We start from the raw sequence: 20,699 nt of genomic DNA on the forward strand, positions 1-20,699 counted from the left end.
GCGTGTGTGTGTGTGTGTGTGTGCATAAGAAGGAGGGAGGGAGGCTGAAGGTGGAAGAGACCGTTCTCTCACGAATCAGGAATCAAGAGGGAGTTATATTTGTCACTCACTCATACAGGGTAAGAACAGCAGCTATAATAAAACCTTTCCACGGCAGGTATGGTAAAAACCTTTTTAGCAGCAAAGGGGGATGTGCAGAATAAGTGGGGACCATTTGGGATAAAGATTTACCATCACAAACTATCAAATGTGCAGAAGGCATATACATAATATACATCAATTACATGTCAGTGGTACCACCTGATGAGACAGGTGGATTATTAGATGGAGGCTTACTGTTGAGGACGTTCTCTAGACGCTGTGTCATAGAGCCCTCCACTCTCTCTGTGCCATCCGCCTCCAACCTCTGGTGGATCGCTGAAACACAACAATTTCAAGGATTAGGCCTTATTTATACTTTGACATATGACATATCACACTGCAAAAATCACTGATCTACACGTTCACAACAGGTCACTGATGTGGCGCGTTGTGAGCTTGTAGATTGACTATTTTCATTGCATGGCAATTCAGTATTAGAAAACTGTCAGTGAGATAGAATAGGATTAATCATGGATCATGGATGTGGAAGCAGTGTGCTAAAGGAAATCAAGATTGGAGCGAGTTATTCAGATAGATGGGTGGGCTCTCTGTGTTCTAAATACAATAGTCAGTGCAGGGTTGCTCCCCTGCTCAATCTAACAAATGCACAATTCCACGATTCCGGAAACTTTTCAATTTCAGGAACCCAAGGTAAAACAATAAACAACCCTTACACTGCCCCAGTGGTGGAGATTGTGGGGAGATTACCTCTGACGGTCTGCGGGACCCTGCTCCCCTCCATCCCGTCTTCCTCCTCCGTATTCCCACGCGAAAACCCAGGACCTGACCCCGTACCCAGGGCATAACCGTACCACATTGATTCACCTGACCGCCACCACTAAGAGCTTTTAAAACACACAGCTCTTGCGGTGCTGTGGGTCCAGGGACGATGCTCAGAGGCCGTCGACCCCAGAGCTAATGCAAATCTACAACGTTTCCATCTGGCCCGGCGGAATAATATTTGGGAGAGGATGGGGGGGCACTCCGACCGTTGTGCCCGTCGCTTAGCATGAATGGCTTCACACGAGACTGTGGGGAGAGTGCAAATGAAGGAATATGAAAGAGAACAAGGGGGGGTTGAAGAGAGAGAGAGAGAGAGGGAGAGAGCGGTGCGGCTGCCCATAAGAATAAATAAATGGTGTGCAGCAGTGGGGCAGCTTGGGTGCTGAGAGGGGGGGCCGTGTGGGTTTATTGACAGAGCGGAGAGGGCCGGCGGGGGCTCAGTGCATTCCTGCGGCCGGCTTCAAACACGCACCCAACGCATAACTGGAGAGTGAGGCAGAGGGAACGCCAGCGAGGAGGAAAGAAAAAGAAACGGGATGATATCTTCCTCCTCTAGACATTCTTCTCTTCTCCAATGTATTCCGCCAGAAAACAATGGCTGCCTGCTGACGCGGGAGACAGTGGAGAGTATCGGGAGGGTAGAGGCTCTGTAAATAAACATGTGGGTGGGTTTTGACAGACGGGAGCCCTGAAGGCAGAGGCCGAGGTATTCCTGCAACGCACTAGTCAAACAAGGACGTTGTCTAATCGGCACGGACATCAGCCAGCTCTCTCCTCTCTGATAGGGGTCTCTCTCTACGCATGAACAGTGTTGGGCACAACCACCTTACTGCCAGAGTAATGATATTCCTAGTATCAGAAACAATGAACAACAATATTATTGCAATCAATTGGAGAAACAACATGGTAACGTTACTGCTGTTAGGCAGGCCTATCTATCTACAGTATAATGCGCAAAGTCGCTGTGTGATACGTCTGTAATCCACGTAACTCGAGAACCGTTCGCTCCACCGACTTCAAATTCGACACACGCGTTCCACACCATCACAGGGAGTGCAGTGCCCGGTGTCGAGTCAGTCAGATACACCGTTGTCCAGGACCAACACAAAAACCAACGCCCGGGGTCTGGACCTGATCCCTGACCCCTATACTGTATCTCCATATATGGAGCTGGCCTGTTCTGACATCACAACACAGGACATATCTAGTCTCCTTAATGAACTGTGTATGGGGCACGTTTAGCCCCAGGGGTATGCAAAGATGCTATATAGGGGGTACAGTATGTTTGTGAGAGAAAATGGAAAACAAATATTTTACCATAATATGGTAACATATTATGTTTAATAATAAAACACAAGAGGTTGAAAGTGACGCGAGGTTAGATAAAACATTGACAAACTGATATTCAACCCATTAAGACCTGAGGTCTTAATGTCTCCCAACAGTTTTCTGAACAACATACAGTATATTGCTATATCAGTATAAAACATACAGTATATTGCTATATCAGTGGTGCTCAAACCTTTAAAACATACAGTATATTGCTATATCAGTGGTGCTCAAACCTTTTCAGGTCAAGGACCCCCACAATGATATGTATTTTTCCATGAACCCCCATCTCAAAATATGTTGTTGCAGGGACTCCCAGAAGCAAAAACAAATCGCTTTAAAAGTCAACATATTCAAAGATGTGCACATAAAATTATGTTCATGATTTGTCAAAAATAGCATATCTACAAGCTCATGCCACTGCATGAAGAGACGTGCTATGAGCTTGTACATCTGCTATTGCCAAAGTATAAATAATGGTTAAAGTGGTTAAAATCGAAAATGAGACTGATGAGAATGATGCCTTTCCGGTTTTAATGGGTTAATATAAAAGCAGTATTAATTTGCCGTTATGTTTTGTTTTGAACATAATTGACATCAAAACATGACTTACAGCAGTACTAAAAGGTTATGCCCAGTTGGCCAAACGTTTAAAATAAACCTGCTCAGGAGACACTAATCACAACCCTTTCACTCAATTTCTTATTTGTAAAGTCATATTCTTCAAAAGGTGGATTTATCATTCATTCATAGCATGATATGCTTTGCATACATGTAATTGTACTACTTTACAAATTATTAGCAAGTAAAGAGGAATAAATGTAATCTTCTGAACCAGCAGTGTGGCAGAGAAGATGCCTAAAGATGGAATAGAAATAAGATAAAACCAGCCATTCCAGAGGGTGTATATAGCACTGCATACATGGGATTCGATAGGGCTGAACATACAGGCGCACACACTCATACAATCACACAATCAGTCTTTCTCCTTTTGTCTGTCTCTCTTACAAACACACACACACACACTGCAGGTCTGCTTCTTGTCTCCATGCCACCCCCCGCCCCACTGCCAGCTGTGTGTCTTCTGCGTCTGTCACGCACTCTGGCTGCAGGGGCGGTGACGTCACAGCTAACCTAAACACTAAGTCAGGGCCCGGATAGCACGCATGTGCGCACACACACACACACACACACACACACACACACACACACACACACACACACACACACACACACACACACACACACACACACACACACACACACACACACACACACACACACACACACACACACACACACACACACACACACACACACACACACACACACACACACACACACACACACACACACACACACACACACACACACACACACACACACACACACGAAGGACCTGAGGAAGAGCTTGCTCCTGCTCCCCTTCCTGGAATCGTTGGGGAGGGGGGGGAGAAAAAGGAAAATGAATAAGAATAAAAATACAGTGTCCCTGGATTCTAAAGCTGGAGATGTTTTGACTCCTGCTGGGGCTGGGCGCTTGGGGGGGATAGGCCCTGGGAATCTGGCATTTTTGGAACACGGTAGCCGCGCTGCTTCCTGTAATCGCTGGGAGACTTCCTTTCCGCACAACAATGAAAAAACCTCTAATTTCAACATTTTTAGCGCCGATGACCCTTGGGGGCCTCCCTGACGGACTGTCAGTCACTCAGCCAGCCAGTCAGTCAGCCCCCCAGTCGACCCCACGTCTCAGAAGGCCCGCGAGGGAGCGCGGCTCTATTTGTCACCGGAGCTGGCTGACAAAACAGCCCGCACTGTGAACCCGTCCATCTCTCTCAGCAGTCTGTGGGTCACATGGAGATGCTTAACAGGACCGCTTATTTCCTGTTTAACCCCCTCTGCACCTCAGCTCAACCCTCAACTCTGGGCCGGCTGACCACAAACTAATGACGTCACGTGTAGCGTGTCTGTGACCTGTGACCTCATCATGCAACCACTCGTTTGACTCGGCGTGCCTCGCGGAACCCCGGCGGAGAGTCTACCTGCGAGTCAGAACATAATTGGTCCAGACTCTGTTCTTTATTGGTCAGTTTGTCTTTGAAGTTTTGGGAATACTGACACGTAGTAGTTAAGAGTTCCCAGCGCTGCCTCCCTACAGCACAAGCCTCACATTAGCTAACACACCCTGTCAGAAATGAAACCAAATCAGTATTTAGCCGCTCCACAAGCCTGTGTGTTTAAACACAGCGGGGGAACGCAAAAAATCGCAGACAGATGAGGCGTGAGACAGCAGATTTGGTTGCACAGAATGCACGTTTTCAGTCTATGGTAATGGAGACAAAGACTGCCCCCCGATGAAAGAAGAAAAAGAACGGGCTGCCTACAAGCTCAAAGCATGTTGCATTGTGAGCTTTTGGATAGGAAGTAAAACTTCTTACAAGGGATCCAAATCTGAATTCAATAACATACGAAAATTATTTTGTGTGTGGACGACATCTGATGGTACTTCAGATACTGTAACAATACCATAGCTTTTATTATTATGATTCTGGTTGGTCAATCGCTGAATTCAGTGGTCTGTAATTTCTTCTAACAAACCTAATCAAAGTGCTGATTTACTGCTGTTTCCAACATGACAGCCATGTAAACAAGTTAAACAACACACACACACACACACACACACAATGTCATTTACAGCTAAACATTGCTCTCAAAAATGTTTTTGAAAACATTTGAGGGAGAAATAGACGAAGCAGTACCCAAAAATGTATTCTATTTGATCAACTCACGTCCTTGTTTTCCGACAGTGCTGCAACTGGGCAGACGCAGTCAGTGCGACACGCAAGAAAGGAAATACCTCGTTTTGTTGTGTTTTGGGTCCGTTTATTAATGTATGTATTAAGTGGGATAATGTCTGCCTAGGTGGGCATTGTCGGGATATAATTCACATTCAGGGTGATTAACCACCCTAGGCAGACATTATCCCTTACATATCTTGGGTTACTGCTTCTATTTTCCAGGCAAAACAATTTGCCTAATAAAGACTTTTTTGCCATTACAATTAAGATAAAAAATTATGGAGGATGGCGAGAACAATAACTGTTGAGAAGGGAACAAGAGAAAGGGAGAGAGAGGAGCTCAGTGGATACAGAGTCAGATGGACACTATTTGCTCTAAACGTTTTCTGTCCGCCTCATTTCTTTTTCCAGATTTGGCTCGTCTTCCCCGTTTCCACCCGGCAGTCATCGTCAGTCTCCTATTAATAAAAGCCCCTGACTTTTATGAGAGCCATCAATAAAATTCGCACATGCCGGCAGGATAGAAAATAAACAGGAGAGAAGACTGAAAATAAAGGTTTTTAATGGTGATTGAGAGGGCTGGAAGCACTACAGGCTAAACACCAATTAGAAGCGTGCCCGCTTTTTAATGCGGCACAGTTCTAAACCAGAGAGAACATGCGAGCACGCGTCTGCAATGCGCACACGGTGCGTTTTACTCATTTCCTCTCCATTTACATGGCAACACCTGAGGTGAGGTTAATTTGGAACGGCTCGAAAACTGCTTAGTGATGCCAAAACGCTGAGAGACAAAGAAAGGATTCACAGTATGGGAGACAGCTGTGCTAAACCGGGGCACCCGACAGTGAGCGAGCGCAGAGATGTCTACAGCTGGCTGGCTGACTGGCACCGAGGCTGGTATGTCGGTTTGGCTTGTTATTTGACGATACGGAATACACCCCTTGAGCTGTGACCTATCCTTGAGCCATCCATTCCGGGCTCCCTCCCCCTTCATTTAGAAACAAGAGAGAAAAACCTTGAGCCAAGAGTGGACCTTCTAGTTCTGCGATGAGTCATCAGACTAGCTCTGATGGTGATGCTAAGAGAAACGGAAAGGAAAGAAGTGCTTGATCTGTAGTGCATTAGTGCAGTGGTTCTCAACCAGTGATCCAGGGACCACCAGTGGTCCTTGAGGGGGTTTCAGGTGGTGCCCAGCCTCCAAATGATGGAGAGTTGGTAACCAAATGGACCCTCCTTATAGATATTTAACTATTGAGTGTGTTGAAACAAATGTTACGCTTACAAGAGTTAAATCATTGTTAAACATCTGAATTACTTAATTTACAGTTTTAAAGAATATAAAAGTAATTGTTACTTCGATCAAGTTCGCCTGTTATCTCTCCTACAAATCAATACAGCATGGAATTGTGGACAAACTTATCCAACGATAACGATCTTTAGTTTTTGTGTCTGAGAGGCTAAATCTCATCAAATGGTGGTCCGTGGCTCAAATGCTGAATAATGGGCCTTGATATGAAAAGGGTTGAAAACCACTGTAGTAGGGTGAACTACATTCTGTATTAGAGGACCTGTATGGCGGTGAGTGAGTGAACTTTCATGGGTTGCGGTTCATTTGAGTGCAGTGCTTCCTGGGTCACCAGGGTCTGTGCACTTCCCATTCACAAGGAATGGGGCACACACACACACACACACAGTAGGCACGCTCAGTCTTAACGTGAGAACAGTCACATATTGTTCCCTTCCGCTCATATTAGGGGCCGTTATCGGCCCTATCGGTCCTAATACGGCAGCCCGCATTGTGTTGGGCTGCTCCGTTTATTTAGATTTGACCACTAACAACGATAACATTGCCTTTTTCTCCCAAGCAGGGGCACACGGAAAGCAATAATAATGACAGAGGCAGAAAGCGTGGACGTATAAATAGTAAAGGGGAAGTAGCCGAGTGGCTATGAGAAGAGCAGCGGGTAAACAGACAAAACTATGAATGATGGAGTGGACAATTGATTTGAGCTACCTGGCAGAGCGACAGCAGTCAGTCTCCGCTACATCAAAATGTTCCTGGACTCCGAGGAGTTCTCTGCGTCAGAGTGCGTGTGTTTTCATGCATCTGGGTTGTAGAGGGCCTCAGTGGTGCAGCGCCACAGCCACAGGCTCACTGCTCTGAATGACAGGTGAGGGGCCTGATCTCATTTTAATGGAGGTGAATTAGGCGTGTTGAGGTTGGCTGCCGGTACTGTGGCATGGAGCGAGCAGGGTTCTCACACGGCGCCCAAATGAGTCTCTTTAATCAACCACCGATCGACCGCAAGTCGAGAAACACACCGCTTGACGTGCGCACACATGCACATGCACACGAAACAGACTTGCACACACACAGGCTCAATTACACAGGCACTTTCCAAACATCAAGAGCTTCTGAGCAGTTCTGAAGAATGATGTTTCGGAAATATGCAGATTAATTAAAGGCCATTTGTAAAGAAGCCGGGAAAATGGCTCGAAATGTGTTAAACCTGCTTACCTGCCAGAGCGTCCTGGGCCTCAAAAAATGTACTGAGGCCTCCTTTCACATACGCCAGACTGCCCTCATTCTTCTTAGTGGCCTGCTTCTTTAGGGTATTGGCCCCCATCCGCAACTGTTCAAAACTTAAACACAGGAGAGCAATGATGTAAGAGAAGGCTTCGTTCTGGAGGATTTGTTGGTGCCCTCAATGATGTTTTTGCCACCCACAAAGTAAAATCACCAGCACCAAAATGATAAAAACTGAGAATATGTATGACTATGTATACTTGTTGTCTTGCAAGTAAAACAAGCTGCTATTTGCTTTGCCCATCAACAAATCAATCAAAAGGATTGTAGGCAATCACCTGCCCATTCAATTGGCTTTTATGGCATTGTCGTTTTTCAACCACATTAAATGGGCTTTTGTTTACTCAACAATGATAGATATTTCTGTTTATCAAAAGGTAAACTAAACGCCTGGGCCATGGCTCAGTGGTCCAGGCACCTTGGCTGGTAATCCAGTCTGGCAGTGTGCCGCGGGTTCGACCCCCGATCCCGACGGCCTTTAATGCATGTCTTCCCCCCAACTCTCTCCCCATTTCCTGTCAGCCTACTGTCTGCTCACGCTACTGTCTAAATAAAGGTGAAAGCCACAAAAAAACATTAAAAAAGGTAAACTAAATGACAGGAAAATACATAGATCTGTCAAATAAGGGAAGACAGAATAATGTATTGCCTTTGCTGTTGCAACGTGGACGGATGGCGATAATTGTCATGTGTGGTCAGTCACCCCCTAAAGGCCCATTCTGAGCTAGGAAAAACCCTGAAGAGGCAACGTTACAGACCATACAACTTTATGTGGTCCACATTATAGTTTACAGTGGTAACGTGGTCATGTTTAACCGAGCATGTACTGAGAATGAGTCACAGACGGAGATGCTCTCCCACACACACACGCACACAGCGCGTGCCCAATCTGTGTGTGTGTGTGTGTGTGTGTGTGTGTGTGTGTGTGTGTGTGTGTGTGTGTCAGTGTGTCCTGCGTGAGGCTTCCTCAGCAGGAAGAAACAGTCACCCAGTGAGGTCCAAACAGGCCAAGCTGGATCCTGGGGTCTGGGTGAACGGGAGGCTAACACAGGAGGGAGAGGAAGCCAGGAGAGTCCAAAATAACTCTGTCCACTGTCCATCCATGACAGCCCACGGCTCTACAGGGGTCACCGCATCACCCAGCATCTCTGAGAGAGCCACACGGGCAGCTACGGGTAACCTGGTGCCACTGCTTTGCTTCAAGGTTAAAAGGTTGTTGTCGTCGCATGCACTGTTGTATAAACAGTGACAACTGACAAGTGGCCTTCTTCTCAACAGTGTGACAAAAAATGTGTAGGCAACACGAGGCAAGGCAATTTGATTTGTATAGCACAGGCAAAGCATCAAGAATAATAAAAAATACAATGAGACAATGATACAATGTCATAAGCAAAATGGCAAAATAATTATATAAGAAAAGAAAATGGCATTGTTGGGAACAATAAACGGTATGTTTTACAATGCCCAGGGACACTATATACTAGTATACTAGTATACTGTACTTAGTCCTTTTTGTCCCAAGATGCAGTGTATTTACAGATGTTATTTAGGCTGATGCTAGGTTTAGTTTCTTCAAAGCACTAAATAGTTACGCTACCAATTTATTTATCGTTTGTCAACTAGGGTTCATGCCATTTACTCTGATCTTGCACTTGTCACTCTCAGTAAGTCTGTTAAATGTCATGATTTGTAAATTGTCCATGCAATTTGTCATTAGTGAGGGCACTATTTGTTTAACCATAGTTTAACCACATAAACACTATATACTGTACTGAACGTTGTTGTGAATATGTATGTAAATACTAGCGAAAAAAGCAGATCTACAACCGAATGTTCAACGAATGTTTTTGCCTATCATGACATGCTCAGGATAAGGACACTAGGGTTCACATGGTTTAAGTATGTCACCCATGGGAATGAGCTTCCAGAACTAATTCGCCTCACTGACTCCCTTACACGTTTTAAATCCCTATCCCTATTATTTTCCCCCGACTTTTACTGATCTTGTGTTATCTTGATTTGCTTAATGTTTGGGTGTTTCTTGTTTGTTACGTTTATTATGATAGATCATGTTACTTATTTGTTTTTCTATTGTGAATTTTCTTATTATTCCTGTGCAGCACTTTGTGGCTCATGCCTAGAAAGGTGCTATATAAATAAAGTTATTATTATTATTATTATTATGTAGTAGTAGTAGTAACTTTCAAGTGGCATTTGTGGTAAGTAAGTGAATCAAAATCTGAATTAAATAATACAAGCTTATTTTTTAAAGCAATGGTCCTTTAGATAACAATTATCTGTTGTTTACTGCATGTTTCTTTTTTCCAAGCTAAACATTTGTAGAGCCCTGTCATCATAATGTGAAAGGTATTTGGGAAGTTACAGTACAGTTGTAACTAAGTGATTGTGAAGATTGGACTACCTGGTGGCCGAGTGGTTCTCTATCAGATACCATGTTGCAGAGAAGTTCTCACTAGTGAAGTCTCCACTCATTCCTGGGAATGTCACCTCCATGTCCTTCTGGGGGACTTTGGCCCTGGAAGAAGACAGAGACAGAGTGTTTGTGAGTATGTGTATTAAAACATTTAGAGCTGAGACCAGATTCTACAAAATGTCTTCTAAATCATGACAGTTTTCTGAAAAACCTATGTTTCTATGTCAGTGGTTCTCAAGGATCCCAAAAATGATATGTAATTGGCCGCCGACCACCGCAAAGATTTGAGTAAAAAATGTTCGCTCTGAAAAAAGATATACTGGTATTCAATTTAAAAAATGTGCGCCACATTGTCACAATTTTTCAAGAATATCAGATGTACAAGCTCGTAGCCCAGCACTCGGTGCCACGCTATGAGCTTGTAGATCTGCTATTTTTCAATAGCTAAAGTTTAAATGCTTAAGCCGGGGCGCCTGACGGAGGGGAAAGGAACTGGTCGGAATAACGTGTTCCTTCCACGTGCTACGTCTGGCCGGTGAAATTCCCCCGTCAGGTGAAAAGAAGCAGCTTGGACTCCTCATGCATAGAAGGAAGCATGAGTTCAGTCCACTGCCCCGCCAGGTTGGCAGAGGAAGTGTAGCGCCCAGGATTACATTAGATAATTGACACTGGGTGAAAAAATTGGTTGCAAAATCGTGGGATAACATTTTAGATAAAGTTTAAATGCTTAAAACACCAAAAGGGGTTCCTGTCCTCAATGGGTTAACACATCTAAATTAAATAAATTATAATTATAATTTATTATTATTATTATTATCAAGCATGATCAATATTTAAAACCTTTACAGAGTCACACAATATGTAACAACTACAAGTACAAACTTTGAGCTAAAAGCTAAAATAAATAGAAAGCCTGGTTTATTACATCATTAAATACTGGCGCGCAATCAATCTTAAATTAATCATAATGTGCAATTAAGCCTAATGAATGCGAGTAAGTGGATGTCTGATGAATGTGGGTTGGCTGGATGAATACTGTGTAGTGTATGTAATCATAGAACTGTAAAGAGATGAAACATAAACGCTGAATGTGATGCTGGTGATGAGGACTTCCAGCAGGGGTCAGTGTGTGGCCTAGTGGTGCCCCAGCAAGGAGGCCCTGGCGTGGGAAGAGCAGTGTGTGACGCCTGGGTGCCCTCGGAGGACCCAGCAGTCATTAGAGAAGTTTGATCTCTACTAATGACCCGTGGCCTACACAAACCAAACCCCCCCACCACCCACTCTGCACTTACACACTCACAGAATCACATAGCACCACCATTTTATGCACATGGACACACATGGACACACACACACACACACACACACACACACACACACACACACACACACACACACACACACACACACACACACACACACACACACACACACACCTGATTTCAATCAAAGAAAGACCGGCTGTCATGGGATAGACAAGACTTTATAACACGATAGAAAACCAAGGGTGAAAGTGCAGGATTCTTCATTAATTAACGAATGGTAACACCAGGGCAAATCACCAACCTCTTCTCACCTGTGATTTCATACTGGAACGAGGAGACCCGTAAGTACCAGGGATGTAACGAATGTAACTGCATCGAAAAACCTATTTTAATTTCAAGAATCAAAGTATATTGATATGTAAACAGCAACATGTCGCATTGTTTGACTTTGTATTGTATCGTTTTGCAATGCAAATAATCGGTATCAAACCTTTTTGCAATGCAAATAATCAATTGTAGCAATACTAGTACTGCATTTAGTAATTTTATTTTGCAATTTTAGAAAACAGCACACTGTCTTCAAATGCAGGCTATCTTTATAAAGATAGCCTGCTGAATGCCGTATAGGCCTTTCACTTGAAGACAGTGTGCGCACTGTGCGGATGTTTTTTCTTTTTCATGACGTCGGGCACACGGTTGTCCCTCTCCTACGCACCTGTCGCTTGTAGGTGTGCAAAAGCCTTGCTTTTTAAGAATACAAAAGAGAAAGAGTGGTTTAATTACGGTACTTTTCCATTCCATATCGCTACACTTGGTCTGTCGATGTGTATATTATACACATTATTATCTGTATGTGCTCATGTCAAGGTGTGGGTTTGTCCATATGTGTTATATAATATGTAATAATAATAAATGTTTCCCTTAAAAACCTGCACTATCCACATTTTTTATTTCTTTGCTAAATAGTTATTGTATCGATTTCAAATGATTGAATCGTATCGCCATCAATTAACCAATATCGTCCATGTATCGTATCGTTACAACCCTAGTAAGTACAGTAGACGAGAGAGGGAGCGTAAACAAGGAAAAGGTCAGGGCTTGCTCTCGCACTCCCTAATGTAACTCACTCGTCTTCGTACCTGGCATGCCATCAAAGGCTGCACTCACACACACACACCCCCCCCCGCCCCGCCCGCCGTCTACTATGCAGACAGGAAGCAGGCCACGGACACAAGCGCGGCTTTTTTACTATTCGTGCGAATTCAGTAGGCGAGAGTGCTCTTGAATAGCCAACATTATCATTCAAGCGTCACCTGCGCAGCGGGGGATGACCGGGGAACTGCCCAGTGACATCACCACGAGGAAGTGTTTCTCTGACCAGACAAAAGCGTCCTCTTCTCAGAGGCCTCTGAGCTGAATAACCAGCCGGTGATATCACTGTAGGAATAATACGCTATGTGAGGCTGCTTCATTAGAACTGTACTTCATTGGGGGCCGGGCGCCTCTTAAACTACTCAAAACCTGAGGGAGGGTGAGGAAGTGGGTTGGGTTCATTATCATTATTGGAGCATTTACGCTATTGTACCATTTGTTGTTTGTTTCCTAAAAAAAAGCCAATGAAATGTTTATATAAAAGAATATGTATTCCAGATGCCATTGTATTTATTTCATTATAACATTTCTTCTTTCTCTCCAGTAGCACTGCAACATTGACATTTAGATGCAGATGGTGTATTTGTTTATTAAAGTGTTGATTATTTTGGATTGCAGCCTGATCCTGAATGACGGATGAAGGGCACAGAGGGCAGCAGCCTGTTTAGGGGGGACTAGTCCCTGGCCACGAGCGGTCACTTGCCCCCTGGCCCCTCTAAGCCAAACAAACATGAGACCCAGACATGCCAGAACTTAACTACACAAACTATACGTTACAGCCTGGACTCTTCACTGCCAGGCACGTGGGAGGCCAGCACCATATTCCATCGATATGAACGAAGAGAATGCATATGTGGTAGTGGTCGATGCATTATTTCTTTCCAATTCTCTCTCTCTCGCTCCGATTTATATACTGTGTAGTGTACACATTTTGTGCCGTTTCCACTCCCTATGTGCAGCGGTTTGGGGCAGCTCAGCCATCGCTGTGTTGGCATAATATTTCAAACGCCTCCACATGGGGAGAGTTTGTTTCTGTTTAGGGATGTAAACCATGACTCAATGACTAGAGCGCGTGTGTTTACGGTTGTGCGATTGCGTTGAGTGATTTTGTGTGTGTGTGTGTGTGTGTGTGTGTGTGTGACGTGTGTGTGTGTGTGTGTGTGTGTGTGTGTGTGTGTGTGTGTGTGTGTGTGTGTGTGTGTGTGTGATTGCGTTGCGTGTAAATACACGTTCCCGCTGCGTACTTGTCTATGTCGATGCCCAGTGGGTTGCTGGGTCGCAGGGAGAGGGGGGAGATGCCTTTGTTGCGGTCCGTCCTCATGTCGAGGTAGTTCATCTCGTCCACCCACACAGCCGACTGGTCCAGGATACCTGTGGGACAGAGCAGGGCCACGGGCACAGCCCACATCACTCACATCCTGCAACACATCCCAGATGTCTGCATGCACGCACCATCATTGTGTAAACACACACACTCCCTGGGACATGCACGAACAAAGACTGAGGCAGCGGGGGAAGCAGAATAGAGGGGGTTCATGTTGGTAGCCACAATTTCCCGCTACATCTTATTAACCCGACTATACAGTATGTGCAATGTACAGTGCAGAATTTACGCCCGATTTATATCTGGTTGCACGCCTTGTATAACAACGAGATTAGCAGATCTACTAGCTCACAACATGTCACATTGTGAGCTTGTGGAGCATATACATCTGCTTGCAGATAGTATGAATCAGTCATTTTGGTAGCGGTTCTCAACCTTTTCAGGTTGTGACCCCGCAAAATAATCCTATTTGAACGGGTAACCCCACTCCTGTGGGTACCCGACCCACAGGCTGAGAACCACTGCCTTATGGCACAGATCGGAGTGCCGTGGTCCAGGGTCTTATGGCACAGATGTGAGTGCCGTGGTCCAGGGTCTTATGGCACAGATGTGAGTGCCGTGGTCCAGGGTCTTATGGCCCAGATGTGAGTGCCGTGGTCCAGGGTCTTATGGCACAGATCTGAGTGCCGTGGTCCAGGGTCTTATGGCACAGATGTGAGTGCCGTGGTCCAGGGTCTTATGGCACAGATCTGAGTGCCGTGGTCCAGGGTCTTATGGCACAGATGTGAGTGCCGTGGTCCAGGGTCTTATGGCACAGATGTGAGTGCCTGGTCCAGGGTCTTATGGCACAGATGTGAGTGCCTGGTCCAGGGTCTTATGGCACAGATGTGAGTGCCGTGGTCCAGGGTCTTATGGCACAGATCTGAGTGCCGTGGTCCAGGGTCTTATGGCACAGTTCGGAGGGTCTTACCAATCTTCTCCTGCCGGAGCAGCTTGAAGGACACCGTGGAGGTGCCGTGGCCTCCAGACTTGGTGGTGACGATGATCTCTCCCTTGTCGTCCTTGGCGGGGCCCACGCGGCACACTATCTTGCTGGCCGACATCCACTCTGCCGTCAGCAGGCAGTTGTGGCCACAGATGGACAGGCCTGAGAGTGGAGAGAGAAGAGGGTCAAGAGACTAAAACCCGGCATGTGGACACACGGTGACAGGACAAAATAAACAGGCTGGAGTTGCCATAAACACAAAGGACAATTATGGAGACAAGAGGCTACCACTTGGAGAGATTTGGGGGGGGGGGGGTTTCGGTTTGCTTGTTTGTTTGTTTTGTTTGGTGTTTTATGAGTGAATTGGTGTCGAGCCGTCACTGGACGTATAGGGAGGGGTTGTGGGGTCACGGTGGGCATGGGTGGCCCCCCCCGACCCTCGTCCTCTCTCAGCCCCATCAACGTTTCAGCAGCACTAACCGCTAACGCTGTCACTTCAGTCCTAAGTGGCTCATTACTGACACACCGAGTGCCCGTCTGTATGTACGCTGTACGTCTGTCATCCACCTTGCTTTAAGACCCTCTTGAAACCGCTTTAGGCACTAGAAGACAATGTTTAACCACTTAAGCTTATTTCAAACGTACAATAATAGTGAAAATAGCTCATCTACAAGCCCATAGTAGTGACATTGCTTTTAATGTTTGCCTATACTGACATGGCCAAAACAGGGATACCGTAACCAGGTTGAGTGGTTAAGAGGTGCTCCCGGGAGCTTGTACAATAGGGTTGTAAGGTCTTGTAAATAGAAGCCTTCACGCCTGTACAATCAAACAGAAAAAGCCTGCATGGCCTGATCAACAAATAGTCCATAAAACCGTGAATAATATGGCCATTAGAGCCCATTTCCTGCCTCTGTTCTCCACCAACCACTTTGTACTTTAAACACATACGTTTACATACACACACACACACAAATTTGTGCATATCTAATTGGCTAATTCCAGACCCTGGGGACATTCATGGTCAGAAATAGACCTGTATCACAGGCGAGGATACGGCTTGCCAAGTATGGAACACTCAAGAGACTGTGAGAGAGAGAGAGAGAGAGAGAGAGAACACCAAGCTCTGGATTGGAATGATCCTCCTCTCTTCACTCAAGCCAGAGGGTATATGAGGGAAAATATCCACACAGAACAGTGTACGGTCGAAGCCTATAATGGGAACAAGACGGGAATATTCCATCTGTGTGGCTTCTTGGAATAAAACAAAAACTAAAGGAAATCTATAATTATTTTCTCATTGTGTACGTTAATTCATGTTCAATCTCAAGACAATCAATCCAGTCATGGTCATAGTATTGTCAGCATCAACAGATCCAACTGTGTGTGAGAGACAGGTACATCCAAACAGTGGGGCGGGTTGGGACCATCTTTGGGTCGCAGACCAATTGTTTAGGATTGCGAGTAAATATCACGTTTTATCAGTTTCCTAAATTTTGAAAATTATATATTTTCACCAATGAAAAACAATTCCATTATTTCCCACAATTATTTAAAACAAATGAAAACTAATAATTTCCATAAATAAATGTAATTTATGAATGAAATTAATAAGTGAAATTACCAGATCTACAAGCTCATAGCACGCCGCGAAGCTCTGCCTTGTGAGCTTGCAAATCTACAATTTCACTATGGGTATCAGACAAACTAATTTCTCTTTTTGGTCTTGAGTAGATCTACAAGCTCCGAGTTTGTAGTGCGGATATTTTCAGTGAGTGACACAGTCGACACAGGCAAAATATTGCACACCGAGTCCGACAGGCACAAAGACACAGTCCAACAGACAACAATATTTTAAAATGAACACGCTCTTCTATATGACTTCCTGCATACAGTACATACTCCGAAATTGCCGTCAGTGTGATGGCGTGTAATTTTTCTTTTTTCTAAGATTTTAAAAAATATATATATTCTGTTTATTGAATATTCAGACAATTATTGTACAGAACTGGGAGGAGAGTGATCAACATAAACATAAACATTTACAGCATTATTGTACTTTTGTTTAGTTATTTTTCTCAGTAGATCATGTGCCATTTTATTCCCCCCATTTTTCTATATGCCTGTATATGTATGAGGGGGGGTTACATATGTAACACCAGGGTCAGTGTCCGAGTGTTCGTACAGTCTGTTCCATTTGCAGAGTATAAATAAAAAGACAAAAAATAGAACCCGTTGATATAGTGATGAAGGTAACAATAGTGTTAATCACTGTAGTATGCATAAGAGGTCCCTGATTACACCAGTTCCTTGGCAGTATTAATAATGGTAGACATAGTATAAATATAAAAAATAAAAAACAGAAAATAAAATAGGCATGGTCAGGCCTCCGCAAGAGATTCACTAGATGTTTCCTATACTGATTTTATTTCTTCCGTTTTAATTCTCATCAGATTCTGTGTGCAAGGGCCTTTAATTGGGAGGGCATCAGAAGATAGAGGGTCCCTTTACACGAAAAGAAAAGAATATGTTATGTTGTAAATATAATATTAATGCTGCTAGAGCTGTGGACTATACAATCTTTGAGTTGCTTTTTATAACATTGGGCCTTTTTCTTTCTTCTCTCAACAATATTAAATGTTTTAGATTTCATTGGTCATGACTGTGAAATTGTGTTATATTCTTGGTATAAGGTTTTTTATATTTATCACTGATAGTTAAATAAGAATTAGTAATTAAATAATTAGTAAAGCAGCATGTTTCCCCTCTCCCCTTAGTTTCCTGTCTCTCTAGTCTACACTATAAAACAATGCAGAAGAAATAACAAATAAATGCATAAAATATTTAGGTATAACCCTTTAGCATCTTTAGGCCTGCTACATTTCCAAGTGCAGGTAATAGCAATACAACTGAAAGCACATTAAAAAAACACCCCATATGAGTCACACGTGTGCTTTCAGTTGTATTGCACACAACGTGTGTGTGTGTGTGTGTGTGTGTGTGTGTGTGTGTGTCTGTCTGTGTGGATTATACCGTTACGTGCATTGCTACAGTAAGACACGTATAGTTAATGTATTTTCTTTACGTACAAATTACGTACAAGCAAAGATTTTTTTAAATAAGCAAAACGTCCAGCGGTGTGATTTATTTGCGAAACTTATGTCAGCTAAATTCTTTTGAACAATATACTGTATTATGATGAGGATACTTTATTGTCATTTCAGATGTTATGTGAAGGGAACAAAATGAGGTAGACCGTTTCTGGTGCCGCTTATTCAATAGTCATACAACTGAGAAAAACAACAAAAATACAAATAAATACAGCTGTTAGTGTATTACTGGAAAAATTAAATAAAATCCTTAATAAAATATAGCTAAATAGAACACTACAGAGACATATTGAATTACATTAATACACTTAACATTCTTCAAGTTCAAACCTGTATGTAACCTGTAAAATTATGTGAAAATCTTCATTATGCTAATATCTACTCAGTTTACATACACTCCACAGTGTTACAAAAAAAACATTTTCATTTGTAATTCTTATCACAAGCAGACACAAAATAAAGAAGGGCCCCTGTCCGATTACATATCGGCTAAACACAAACAAACTGTAGTGTAAACCAGTCTAATTTTAACCATGTGGACTCTAAGGCTTATTGCTGTGAGTTTGACTGATGTTACATAATATCCCTGATACTTGAACAGAACAAACAACTAACTCGATGTCTCTCCTTCAGTCACTCAGCAGCAACAGTAGACACACAAAACAAAATGTGAATCTGTCGCTTAAAATACAAATGTAAATCAATTGCACGATGACTGCTTGCATTATCTATATCCAAATACCACAACATACTGATGCTAAGAACATAATTAGGACCGGTCACACCCACTGAGCTGCAAAAATAAAGGAAAAGGACAAATACATACAGTAGAAATAGGCCAGTTATAAACACAGGGCTTTTCTTATAAAATAAATATAACCGTGCATCTTAAAAAATTAATATGGCAGTTTGCATTAAACAAGTGTGTGTGTGTGTGTGTGTGTGTGTGTGTGTGTGTGTGTGCGGTCACTAAGTTGATTGATTATATAAGTATATTACCAACGAGGTCTGCAGGGCCACTGCCCAGGTTTTCCCCGCGGATGGTGACTTTGGTCCAGGCCGTGCCCTCATTGGGCGAGATGCCCGTGACCAGGGGGGGTGGACGAGCACGAGACATGGTGTCCTATAAGGCCAGCAGGAACACAGGAATGCCCAGCTCCGTTAAGCTGGGAAGAGACAGAAATACACAGGAAGAAGTCATTAACACAAAGCTAGCACATCAGGAATGAAGACCTACAGTATAGTGTATGCATGGAAGTATCAGAATAAATATTATTAGTAAGTCATAAGTTATGACTCATAACTATGTAAAGGACAGGCATAGCAGCATCGTCAAAGGAGGCAGAAACTATTAGTCGTTTGGGCTGCAGTCGATTATCTTCTTATCGATTTATTGACTAATTATTTAATCGAGTAGCATGATTTTTTTCTCAATATATCAACAAACCGAACCATTTGTTTTATAACCACCAACTAACTCGATTAGTCTAATTAACCACTTAAGCTACATTTTATTAAAATCTATTAACAGCTGCACCCCTACTTAGTTTGTTATATAAATGTCCTTTAGCGGTATACTTGTGAGTGTAGTTTTCCTACTACCCTCACAAGGTCTTCAGGTCTATTTGCTTTTTGGCCACAGCGGTTTTTCAATCCCAAGATTTCCCATCTGCTTTCATGATGCTCAATTAGCTGCCAGCGTTGATTGCAGTACAAATGAACCTACGAGCCCCAGCATGAAATATTAATTACAAAAATCCCGGCATTTGGCTGGCTGGTGTGGCTATAGTGTTAATTTCCCCACCCTGAAGGTCTTCCAACAATACACTGCGGTGGTTATCTCTCAGATAATAGGGAAAATAGAGCCAGGAGCCAAGTATGAAGGAGCAGGGAGACAGGGAGAGCAGAGAGAAGAGGAAGAATGTAAACCTCACGGTGAAGGATAAATAAACCTGGCCTCCCTCAATCATTTCCACATAAGCCTACACACTACAACACAGAGTGACCATGGTGCCTTTAAGGTACCAGCACAGAGAGAGAGAGAGAGAGAGAGAGAGAGAGAGAGAGAGAGAGAGAGAGAGAGCGCGGCCCATGTAGATCAGTCCAAGTGTAGGTCTGAGTAAGGGAAGAGAGACACACAACAATTTAACTGTGTTACGGCCAATTTATATATAATAAAAAAAGAGATAAAAAGAAAAATGAAATCCTAAAAGGATGTATTTCACCAGCGCAGATGTTTGCTAATAAATTACTGCCAGGTCTTGCTAGGGCTGACCAAACTACGGCCCCCGCAGCAGCTCTCCTGCCACGCGGCCAAAACACGTTCTCCGCAAACAATGCGGGCGTTCACACAAATTGGACCTGATGCAAGTTCAGCGCGGTGTCAGTGACGTCCGCACATGGCTCGCTGCTCCATCATCTGATAACTAGAAGTGTAGACTTTACCAATTACACCCTATACACTTAGTTGACCATAGTCCATCATGTTTCTATAGTACACTAAATATCTTTGCCAATAATAATGTTGCAAATGTGACACGCTGTAAGCTTGCAGATCTACTACTTTCGCTGAGTGTTCACCCCAGAAAAGGGACGCTAGGGGTTCAAGAAGTTTTAAGACCAAAAGAAAGAGGTAGTAAACAGAAAAGCAGAGCCCACACTCCCCAAGAATGTCAAATAGTCAAACTAAAATGACTATCATTACCTTCTTCAGGTCTATTTTTGCGAAATAACAGCACTCTTGATTGTGCAGGATATTTAATACATTATGTGGTTACACTACAGTGCATCG

The 20,699-nt window shown here is 43.6% G+C and overlaps 1 protein-coding gene across 2 annotated transcripts in view; it reads right to left on the minus strand.

Annotated features, from left to right (window-relative positions):
• The window catches only part of exoc2 (exocyst complex component 2), a 50,312-nt gene that overhangs the window by 22,109 nt on the left and 7,504 nt on the right, over positions 1 to 20,699 (minus strand). For both annotated transcript variants that reach the window (XM_080769798.1, XM_080769799.1), the window contains exons 2-7: positions 18,908 to 19,074; positions 14,784 to 14,960; positions 13,734 to 13,860; positions 10,061 to 10,174; positions 7,570 to 7,694; positions 337 to 417 (exon numbers count right to left, since the gene is read on the minus strand). In XM_080769798.1, the coding sequence (XP_080625924.1) occupies positions 337 to 417; positions 7,570 to 7,694; positions 10,061 to 10,174; positions 13,734 to 13,860; positions 14,784 to 14,960; positions 18,908 to 19,025 (742 nt within the window). In that variant the 5' untranslated portion in view covers positions 19,026 to 19,074. The remainder of the gene's footprint in view (positions 1 to 336; positions 418 to 7,569; positions 7,695 to 10,060; positions 10,175 to 13,733; positions 13,861 to 14,783; positions 14,961 to 18,907; positions 19,075 to 20,699) is intronic.

Source organism: Protomyctophum bolini (assembly GCF_963924005.1).
Source record: "Protomyctophum bolini genome assembly, chromosome: 8".
Lineage (NCBI taxonomy): Eukaryota > Metazoa > Chordata > Actinopteri > Myctophiformes > Myctophidae > Protomyctophum > Protomyctophum bolini.